Genomic DNA, 12,012 nt, shown 5'->3' with positions numbered 1-12,012 from the left:
ATTATTCAACATAATATTATCATCAACATAGTGAAGATAAATTAAAGATACTTCAATTTTAAAATGGTAACTGTAAATTCTATAAACGAATTCAATGATGGAGATTTACTGGATGAAGCCAACAGTTCAACCACGTTTACGAAAGTAGTGTACTCGCCACAGTGGAACCGTAAGAATAATTTGAAAAAAATACCCAATAAACATAAAAAAAACTATGAAAGTATTAATGATATGCGATTAAACAAACGGTCATCTTTGTGTTCTTCAAAACTCAAGATTTCCAGCGAAAAACTTCAGCCATTTCAACGATTATCAACTACGCATATATCGCTCCACAGTCAACCTATTGACGAAAGTACTCATCAAACTATTTTTCAATCAAATCAAAAGCCATTGAATTCATATTATTCGTCACAATACACAAGTTCTGATGATTTTTTCAATAACAATCCATTTATTAATAGGTTAAGAAATCCAACCATAGCGCAAAAATATGGCCATTCATATTTTGACTCTAACAGTTCGTCCACAGACAGTCAAAACACCAATTTTGATACATTTTTCCCAGAATGTTCGACTACTGCGGATTCGTTTTTAGATAATTTGGAATCTCGAGTAATTATTATCATCTTGTTATATAATAATTTATTTGAATATAGATATTAATCATTAATTAATATATAACATCATTCAATATCCAATTATCCAAGCTAAGTATAAATTAATTATGAATATTTTAAAATTTAAGATATTTTTCTTAAGTTTTGAGAAATATAGTATGATCAAAAGTACTGCATTAAATATAGGAAGAACGTAACCCATCTTTAGAAATACACTCAAACTATAATTCAGAACATCGATTTCACTGGTCAGAAAATATAGAATATGGTTCTCCGTGGGTGAGACACAGAGCAAAAGAAATCGCTAACCACGTCAATGGACTTTTTGAAGCGAAGAAAAAATCTGAGGTATCAGAAAACTTTTCTAAGAAAATTCACACTGATTTAAAATCTGAGGTGGTTGACAAAGACTGTGGTGAAATCGATGACGATATAATGTACGAAATTGCAAGTAAATTGTGTGATACGTTTTTAAAACATAATGATATGTCGGATAATCAATGTCTTAATGATGAACACTTTAAATGGAGTAATCTCTACCAAAAACTTATAAATTATGGACAACTTTAAAAATATATAGTATAATAACAAGTGCATGTTAATTATATGATGGATCTATCCAAATATACGTTGAATAAAAATTTAGACTAACATCTTGATCTCTGATTTTTCCATATATTATTGTAATTATATCACTTTTTGTTTTTGCGTTCGTTTAATTTTCAAGGTTTTTCTTGATATTTATTAAAACACAAATGTCATAAATATTATATATATATATAATGGTGCATTTAAGCTATCTGTATTAGCTATTTAAATAACCCAGAAGTTTTAAATATGTTACAATTGTATATATTTTGCATAAAATGTATATACTTACTAGAAATTAAAAATATGACATAGGTATACATATAGGTACGTGTCTTGATGAAATCGCGCTTACAATGACGTGGCCCTGCGCTTGATCTAAATTCTTAAACTATAAAGTTTCAGACGTTTAAAATTTCCGATATCGCGGAGTTATCTTATAATTGGATAGCAAATAGAATATTGATAGACATTGTTATTTAGCCACTCCTCGTGTTCGCGAACAAGCTTTTAGATTTTGTCTGCTAATGTAGGAAGTATCATATAATGGAGATTCACATTATTTCTTAATTATTTTATTTTTAATTATTATTATTATTATATTGAGTTCAGATTTTTTCATTTGTAGTTTATAGTGTTTATACTTTATATTTCGATAAAATATTATATTGCAACGATTTTACTTTCTTTACGGTTTGATACTCACTTTTCTTTGTTATTTGTACAAATGTGACATGTCTTTGATTTTCGAATATATATATTTGCTATTTGAGATTTTTAAATTTTAGAATTGTAGATTTTTATTTGACACTGATGATCAAACTATAAACGTTTCGATTATCAAGTTTTACACAATACACACTACGTATAACAATATAACGTAATAAAGAGGACGAAATAAATGATAAATTAATAATAAATGACATAACCGAAATATCCGTAGATGTTATAGGTAATATAAGTGTGACCGCAATTCAGACATGCAATTATTACAATAGTTCTAATAATTATTGTTACTACTTGAAATTTAAGTTAGAGAGTGGGTTGGCTATTAGTATAATTATATATTATGATACTTATAGAGCTAAATGTATTATTTATATTATAATCTGACAAATATAATATTATACGATAATAAATGCTGATACATTGTAAAGTTGTACTGCAAACAACTGAATGATGAATACAAGTACTTAAATAATAAATATGTAATTATATGGGTACCAGTTGTATGACTTGTGTATTATACACACTACACAGTGTATATCATATTATCCTATCATACACATCGTGGTGTGTGTGCGTATAAAATTATGTGATACAATAATATTTTAGTTTATTCGAGTGCTTTAGTTCTCGCTACGTGCTATTTTAGTGAAATATAGAGAATTTGACCTAAACTTTCACCTAGAATATATACTTTTGTCATTATTCATTATAATTTAAATTATTTAAGTTTATATCATAAAATGTCGGTTTGTTCCCCGAATACTTTGCATAATGGCATTGTTTACGTCAGATAAACAAAATGATGACTTTCAGTATTATTCTTTGGTTTAACATGATTTTTAACAGTTCGATATGCAGTAATAAATTTAATATATTATATATGTATAGTACAAATTTAATATATTCTCTTTAACACCCTTGTTCGTACTTAAGTAATAATTATTATTATTACCACAGTAAATGTTATAGTGTATTTTTTTGCTTGCTACCTACATTGAATATTATTATGACCTATTTTTTAAGATCCTGCACCAAAATGCGACTGTTAACTATATTTGAGTCATAAACATTTTACAATTTGACCTTTACATTAGTTTTTTTTTTGTGTATGGTCTGGTAGAGTCACTAAGAAAAGTTGATAAGCCAATAAATATGTCCATTGACGAGCAAACAATTGAGGTTGTATATTTAGACTCCTTTGAAACGTTTTTGTTCATTATATTATACATGTTTACGATTTACAAATCAGTAAACAACATTAATGGACGATAAACAATTGTGACCATTTAGATTCGACTTAGACGCATAAAACACAATATTGAATTAATTAATTATATTCTAAACAGTTGGTTAATTATTAACACTATATGAACCTTTGCTAAGATTTCAGTGATTATAAATAACTCCTCTGCAGGAATTTAATAAAATATTTAAAAAGTGCTGGGAACGAATAAATTCTATTAAATGCGTATCTTAATTTAAGTCTTAAGATTCGTGTGCCAAACGGTTATTTTGTTTTTTCCGTTGCTAACAATCACTATTGATATATTTAACAAGTCGACTATACTTTGTGTAGGAATATCGTATCTAAACACGTAAAACTTTCAAATATCGTCCTGAATAAGTATATTTGCAAATTTTACTACATGATATAAACGTTGCAATTTTTCGAGATTATTTATTTATTTGTAACTAGAAAATTTCCCATGCAAGAAACTCTAAAAATTGAGTAGGTATCATATTTGATACTCAACTAAGATTTTTAAAACTACCGAGTTCACACATATGATATTGGCGTTAGTGGCAAGTTCGGTGAAATTTGTGGAACAGTTGACTTTTTAATATTATGATAAACTTTTTTCGAATATTTTGAATTTTTTCATAATTAATCGATTTTCAGAAAAGCTCTTGACTCTTGAGGATCGTTCAGTAATTATACTTTTGTCATAAATGTTTATTTTGCATAAGTCTTATTGAATTTCAAAAAATCTTTGTGTTTTAGTGTAGAAATAAAACGGTGGTACTTAGAAAATCTCGTATGGGTCTCGTAGCTTTATTGATAGAGCGGTATACAGATACAGAACAAACACTGCAAATGATGCTTTGTGTTGTATACTATAGCTTTATAACTATAATAATTGTGTATTATAATGATAGATTATATTTGAAAATTCACATATCTGGTACCGATACGTATAACATTATATTCTCAATATTCTCATCTTTGGGGATTATCGCGGAAAACTGCTTAGGAACGAAAAAGAGAGATAAAGTGAAGTTTTCTGTAAATTTCTCATCAGTTTCTGGTGACTCACGGCAGAACAGAAGAACTCATTTCACTATCATAGGTATGTGTGGGTGTGTGCGTGTGTGTGTGTGTTTATATAGGTAATATATAGTATATGCTGTGTATATATATATAGCTACACGAACGCATAACATCGGCCAAACACACAGACATGATTAATGAACACAATCTCGAACAGGAGATGGCCGTTGAACCACTATACGGTCAAATAGCGTCAGGCCTATAACAAAACACACACACACATAAGCATTATAATATCGAAGAATGTACCGATTTAATAATGATAATACGGATACATAACATTATTCTCGTCGCAGCTGCGTTCATTTAGTATTGGCGAACGCACGGGAGCTACATTGACTAGCTAAAGTGACGTAGGTATTATCTTTCAAAAACCTCAAAATAAGTATATGAATGCACTTTTACTGGTCAACCCCCCCCCCCCCCCAAGCATGACCGAAAAAATAGTGTTATTCATTTTTTAACTATTACCTATATGTACTATTTTATAATCTTATTTATAATAATGCATAACATAATCTAGTACAATACTATAATATTATATACTATATAATGTTATATTCATGTTATCTTCACTATTTGCTAATTATTTATGAACATATCTATTTTATACATTTTTTTCAAAACAACCCCCATTATGAAATCCTATGCACGGGCCTATTATGCTTACTAGTATACTTAATTATATAATATAGGTACTTACAAAATGTATCTGAATATCACGATGAGAAAACTTTCAGTAAGCCGATGAAACGTTGTTAAATTTAGTAAACACCTTAAAACTCAACATTACATTTTTGTTTATATTTTTCTAGAGTTAACTTACTCAACATTTAAAATGTAATCATTGTAAGCTACAAATTGGTTTAGCATATAATAATACTGCAATATAATAAATTATTGATATTAATTCCATTATATAATTTAAAGTTTTGTGCAATATAAATACTATATATTATATTATTATGTAAATACAGAAAATAAAATGCTAAGAATACATTGTCAAAACTGATAATTTATTATTTTGTGTATAGATGAGAGTGTGCAAGTGTATCTCCGATTTTCCATAAATATCTGTAATAAATAATAATATTTGAAAAGAAACATTAATTTATTTGAATAAATCACAAGGCACTATTCACCTGCCGGCTAAACTTAATCGGATCAAATCGATTCTTCTCCCAACACGCGTGTTGGGTTAACTTTTTTCAATTTTCTTTTTGAGTTATAAAAGTTCACGAGTGGTCTGAGTGTCAAAAAATAAATAATCTCGACCATGCTTAAAAAGCTAAACCCCAAGCATAGTCCCATTATACCACCTACGTTACCTAAATGTTAAAATTAAATCACGTTGATGAAAAAAATCGGTGTACTATATATTTAAAATGTGTTTTTACCCATAAATTGACCGAATGTATAAGTCATTATTCGATTATGTCCAATGAAATTTTTACTCTGATAATATACACTTAATATTATCGAACTTGGTGCCCTAAAACAATAAATTTTGTTATACAATAATTATTAAGTGACTTATTGATTTATAATCATTAATAAAGCAATGCAAGGAAAACGTCAACAAAATGTGTGAAAATGAGAAATCATTGTAGCATTCTATTTGTGAAAATATGACCCATAGTTTAAGAAATATTAAACATAAATACTTACAGTAGAACCTCGATTATCCGTCCCCCAATTAACCGTCAGGCCACTTAAATAGATATGGCAGCCAAAAAAGCACGTAATATGTTAAAACAACAAAAATTAACCGACTTTTATAATATTGATTGTTAAGTATGTATGTAATTGTAAATAATATAACTTTTTAATAAATTAAAAAATAATAATAATAATGTAAGTTATTACCTAATTATATCAATATGTAGGTATGTCATAATTACTAAAGAAAAATAATAAATAATATGTATGTATGTTTAAATAAATTGTTGTTGCTCGCTTCTTTTAGATTATCCGTCAAAGCTCTGGTTCCGAGACTGACAGTTAATCGAGGTTCTATTGTAGTTTTAATTATTAGGTTACCTCTTATTTAATAGATTTAACAAACTCAACATGAGTAAACAATCAATATAAATTGATTATTCTATTTTAAAATGATAGAAATAAAAGCCTTTAATAATTAATACAGTTAATTTTAATTTCTAATTCAAAAACTATACTTATGTGTCATTCTAATTCAATTGAACAAATTATAGAACCAAATTCATCAAATCTCTAATATCATATTATATGAGGCATAGTTTATATAAAATATAAATATATATAGCATAAAAATAGTATATGTACATTGTACCTATAGCAAAATACTCGTAAATATTTAATGTTATAATAGGTATATAAATAAAAAGTATTCCATATTTTCTTTGGTTGCACTTTGTGTAGTTAGAATTTTACAATTGAATAAAACGATTATACTAATTATTATAGGTGTTGTGCGTTATATGTATATAACATAATATATATATATGTATATAATTTATAAATATTTATACATAATAATAAGGCAATTTATATACATATAAAGATAAACCTTATTTTTCAAAATATTTCAAAAATGTTATGAACAGTTACGCGTTAAATTATAGCAGCCGTAATAAGAAAATGTGGGTTTGCTCGCATACCATGGCCATGGGCGTATAATAAGTTGTATAAAATGTCAAGAAATACAGCAGAGATCATTATAAAACGTATACTTTTATGGTACAGAGAAGAACAAATTAAATTTGTAGACAACGTTGTTTTTCTATTGCATGTATAGAATGTTGATTTTTTTTCTCATATCTTTATCACTCGTAGAATCATTCATATATATACAGAGTACAGACATTTATTATCTAATATCATGTTTTTCAGTCGTGAGTTCATGATTTCTTATATCAGCTTTTCTTCTCATTGGTATTTTATTTTAGGGAAGTGCCTTCATGAAATTATGTATTGTCAGCGTCAGCGGTCTTATATGGACACTCAAACTTCAAGATGTTATTACACGAATTCGATCGTTCTTAGTGTATTGTTTTTAAGTACCTATATTTAATAACTTACTCAACGTTCTTAATTTTTAAGTACTTTAAAATTATATTCCTGAATATAATATATAAACATTAAACATGTTTTATTCATTATTATTATTATTAAATTATTAAATTAATACAAAATAATCAGGTATATTCCCATGCGGATGACTCTGTAATCAAAATATACCGTGGTCCTACTTGGATTTTCACCACCACATTTTAGAGCAGTTCGTGTTATTTTAAAAGTATCTACTTATTATTCGTCAGTACCGACAACTATTTAAATCCCCAAAACAGTACTACTGCAATGTATACAGCAGTGATTCCCAAACTTTTTTTCCATCGCGGCACATTATTAATTATTATTAGTTATTAAAAGTCACGGCACGCTTTGAATAAATACTGTCTATTTTCCAAATATAAGTGGTTTAAGACTAGTCAGTAAATCAAATAATACATATATATAATGATGTTGGGTAATATTTTCTCTCGATTATTATAATAATATTATTTAATATTATTTTATTTGTATCATTCAAACTACCTACCTAATTGTATTCCTCTTTTTTATATTTTTAGAGTTAATTTTAATCGTTTAATAATGTTTTTTATTAAAAAAGTTCAAGTTGTCGTGCACACGCTTTGCGGGAAGTGAATCTCAACCTATGCTTAGGATCTTGAACCAACTATTAACTTAACTTAACAATTTCACGCCATCCAAATGTTCAGAAACAGCGAAAAACTATTTCCTGATTTTTTTAATTAGCCCGTTATTTTCAATATCAAGGCAATTGTTTATAAAACTAGTTTCTTCGTAAAAAAAGTTTCATTAAATTGTAAATTATTCCTTTGATATAGGTAGCTGGTAGGTGCAATTATTTACTTTGATATATAAATATTGTGCTTCGCACAATACATGCATAATTTTGTCATTAAATTCTTACAGGTCATTTGTATTTTCTTTTTTATCAGATTCAGTGAGCTGCGCATTCATTGACGATGTTTTGAAAAAAAATTCAGAACAGCCCGGTAAGCAATCACATGCATCTGACGAAGTCTCTTAAATAAAAAAAAATAATAATAATAATATTTATAATTTGTTTTGATAGAATAATATGATAAAGAGTCGGGTGTCATCATAAATTCGCCTTTAAAATAATTTTTTTTTTTTATTGAGAAAAAATTAGCAACTAAAATACATCTAAACGTATTTATAAATAGTAATCAACAAAAAATAGAATAAAACTTAATATTTTCAATTTTATAGCATTGCTAGGGTTTTTAGTTAAACTAAGTCAATGTTTTGTTATGATGACGAAATAATAACTTAAAAAACTAACAAATTGTTTGAAAGAGCGTACCTTCAACGTAGTCTCTTAAACTATAACCGTTTAACCGTATAAACCGTTTAATAACTTACGCGATGCAGTAACCCAACATGCTGTTTTAGCAGGTCCACAAACTGGCGTATTGTTCATTCCTGTAAATTATATCGAAACCAACTAAAGTTATGGATGAAAAGTAGTTTTTTATACGTGTCTTCAAATCAATCCGTACTTAAGTAGTAAAAAGGCACACAACCACACTCCGCCAATATATTAAAGCTGCGACACTCCAAGATGCAATTATTTTTAGTGTAAACTTTGAAAAATTTTAGTTTTCTCTCGTTTTGAAAGTAACAGTGTCTTATTTTAGGATCCCATGGTATTAAATCTTCGGCGGTGGTGAGCACAAACGGTTGGATTGAAATAGTCGAGATCATATTGATATTAGCTAACAATGTCGGATGTGACTTGTCAGGCCATTCGGCCGGACTGTGGATCAATATCTATAAAGAACAGTAAAACGTTATCATATTGTGCTCGTGTTGTGTTTCATGACTTTTGAAGTGGCGTAATCATGGGGTTGATATAGATATAATAAGCCCAAATTGCATATTCTATATCCTCCCCCCGGATTTTTTTTTTATTCGAATATTTATGATTAAATTCCCATAAATACTTGGCTAAAATTCATGGACATTAATATAGTTGAGATTTTTTTATTAGGTATTAATTATATGAAAAAAAAATTATTGTACGCGGCTCATAGTTAAACTTTGTAAACCATTATTATACCATTTACCTCATTTAATTTATAATGACAAATTAGTATAATACAATGATCTATGAAATTAAATAGTCAAGCGAGTGTGGGAGGGCATAAGCCATATACAGGGTGATTCTTATATCAAACAACACTTATATGGTTTTTGTGTGTAAATACCACCTAACATAAACCTATAACACACAAAAACCACCCAACTTTGGGAGGCTATATCTTGTAAACGGATTAACGAAAAATGAAAATTTAAACGTGAAAATTCATTGAAAAAATAGCCTTTTTAGTCTATGAAATGTTAAGTATAGGTTATCATTTAAAAATCAAAAGTTGATAATGGTTAACCTGATAAATATAAGGGTGAAAATATTTAAAAAATATATAGTTCTAGAACAAGATAGTTCTAAAATTTTGAAAAAAAAATTTTTGAAAAAAGTCAATAGTTTTTGAAATAATGAGTGTTGTTTGATAAAAGAATCACCCTGTATAGTATAAAATTTTATCCCATCCCAAAACTATTTCCAAATTACGCCATTGTTTTGTTGAATATAGTATTATAAACTATATTATACAACAAAACCAATTAATATATTGTAAGATGTTTGTCATTTTATCGTATTACGTAGAACACATCCAACCCGTGTGCACATTCTTTGTTCATGTCCTCAGAGTGCAGTTCCAACTTCATTGTAGCGCTGTGATAATCACCGTCGCCAAACGTCCTCAGTGGTAAATGACCTATAAGCGCGTCGCTTACATATCCGGTGTCCGGCTTCCAGCTACTTTGATATTTTTTCCAATTGTAGTTGTTTGACTCCTGCGACCATTCGCTGAACAACACAACAATAATATTATACCATGTATATAATATACTGTAGTGTGTCCACGACTACAACTATACAGTGTAGGGTCATAGGCGCACATTCAGTCTTAAACTTGGGAGTGCTAAAATCTTTTACCTCAAAGTGACTAGTGGGAAACTTTGCTCTCCACAAACCACCTGTACGGTTACACTTACTATTTCAAAAAGTTACTACATTACTTCATTAAAATTCTCAAATTAATGAATCTGATTTTCAATATATCCTATAACCGATTATTATAACGACTATTATAATATTATTAAACGAACAAGTGTTGAAATTAGGGTTGTCTACATTTTCACTAGTTTCATCATTTTTTTTTTTTTATTTTACCCAATTTAAATGTACTGGAAATATTGAAACAAGTAATATAATGTGAATAATATAAAATATTACATTTATTATTTGACATTGAATTAATTAATTGTTGGTATTTATGCAGAAAAATGTAAATAATAATAAAATAAAATAATTTAATATCAGTGAAGTTGTCACTGAATCAAAAACATCATATTAAAAAACTACTAACTAAGAATGCTGAACTAAGATGGCTGAACATTTCTATACTATCAAACTAAATAATTTTAGTTTATATCATTATTTTCATATCAATAAATCATCATTCCGATAGACATTGCAGTATACCGAAAACAACATTTTTAGTAAAAATTATTGCATTACCAATATAAACTGGAAATAATTCATTCGAAATGAAAAATTACACTTAAAACAAAATTTTTAATTCAAAATAATTTGGGGGTGCTAAGCACCCCCTGGCACCCCCGTATGTGTGCCAATGTGTAGGGTACACGCTATATATATTATATAATATATAACTCTGTAACCTATATGCATTATACAATGCTCAGTGTCTACTCTATAGTCTATACAGTGTCCCGCGAGGTTAGGTTAGGTTAGGTTAGGTCTATACCCATTGCGATATCTCACGAAATAATGGAGATATCAAAATTCTGGTTTTATTTTATTTTATTATTATGTATTATTTCGGGAGATATCGCAATGGGTAAATCCTTACAGGATTCCCTGTATACGTCATATTTTAGAACTGTCCGCGGGAAATTTAAGATCCTGGAATAGTCATTATAGTTTCATAATATGTATATTGCAAACAGAATTCAAAAATATGTAGGTATAGAGTACTATTGGGTACCTACTGTATAATGGGTAATTGAATAATAATATGTGTATCCTGTTTTCGTCTTTGATACATGGTGTAGTTGTGTAGTAGTATTCACAAAATTTTATTGGCATTTATAGAGAAAAAAACTAAATAAATTGAAAACGTCTGCAGTAAACAGCTCAAAACGAGTCAAAATATTTTGAACCTTTCATCAAATATATAGGAAATGATAAAATAAACAGTTTGGGTTGATTACCTAACCTACCTTGAGCAGTAGCGGCTCAAAGGGGGTATATTTGAGTCATGTGATTCACAGAAATATTAATGGGTGGTTGGGTCTTATGGTTGGAAAAGGTAAACTGCACTATTTTTTCAGGCTGATAATTTAAATATTAAATTGTAAAAAATAAATATAATATATAGTCGTATATATGTACTCAGCAGATAGTGCACAGTAATAAGTAATAATTTATGAAGGTTACTTACTTATGAATACACTATTGAGCCCTAATTTTAGGGTTGGTGGCGTAAAAATATTAAACGCGATTCGAGGGAAAAAAGTTCAAGCCGCCACTGATTACAAGTATCTGTAGTTATTCATTTTTTAATA

General features: G+C 28.2%; 2 protein-coding genes across 2 annotated transcripts in view; one reads left to right on the top strand and one right to left on the bottom strand.

Moving 5' to 3' along the window:
- Positions 1 to 63: 63 nt before the first annotated feature.
- LOC149054364 (uncharacterized) lies at positions 64 to 1,190 on the top strand. Its single transcript, XM_089230241.1, has 2 exons — positions 64 to 615; positions 807 to 1,190. Exons 1-2 carry the CDS (start codon positions 64 to 66, stop codon positions 1,188 to 1,190), a joined length of 936 nt encoding a protein of 311 aa, XP_089086367.1.
- A 3,950-nt stretch (positions 1,191 to 5,140) lies between these two features.
- Positions 5,141 to 12,012, bottom strand: part of LOC149054363 (pickpocket protein 28-like) — a 37,239-nt gene continuing 30,367 nt past the window's right edge. The window contains exons 6-12 of the mRNA XM_089230348.1: positions 10,021 to 10,228; positions 8,856 to 9,126; positions 8,719 to 8,778; positions 8,243 to 8,357; positions 5,664 to 5,758; positions 5,409 to 5,594; positions 5,141 to 5,340 (exon numbers count right to left, since the gene is read on the bottom strand). Coding sequence (XP_089086474.1) covers positions 5,431 to 5,594; positions 5,664 to 5,758; positions 8,243 to 8,357; positions 8,719 to 8,778; positions 8,856 to 9,126; positions 10,021 to 10,228 — 913 coding nt within the window. The 3' untranslated portion in view covers positions 5,141 to 5,340; positions 5,409 to 5,430. The remainder of the gene's footprint in view (positions 5,341 to 5,408; positions 5,595 to 5,663; positions 5,759 to 8,242; positions 8,358 to 8,718; positions 8,779 to 8,855; positions 9,127 to 10,020; positions 10,229 to 12,012) is intronic.

This window comes from Diuraphis noxia, unplaced genomic scaffold (assembly GCF_037042655.1).
Source record: "Diuraphis noxia isolate RWA-SAM2 unplaced genomic scaffold, SU_Dnox_SAM2 contig0007, whole genome shotgun sequence".
NCBI classification, from domain to species: Eukaryota; Metazoa; Arthropoda; class Insecta; order Hemiptera; family Aphididae; genus Diuraphis; species Diuraphis noxia.
The sequence above is the reverse complement of the archived record's forward strand: the minus strand, read 5'-3'. Positions and strand labels throughout refer to the sequence as shown.

Excerpts from the sequence above, each read along its gene's own strand:
- LOC149054364 (XM_089230241.1), top strand. The coding sequence starts at position 64 with ATGGTAACTGTAAATTCTATAAACGAATTCAATGATGGAGATTTACTG. Across the intron at positions 616-806 it reads TAGATAATTTGGAATCTCGA|GAAGAACGTAACCCATCTTT; the intron begins GTAATTATTATC and ends CATTAAATATAG.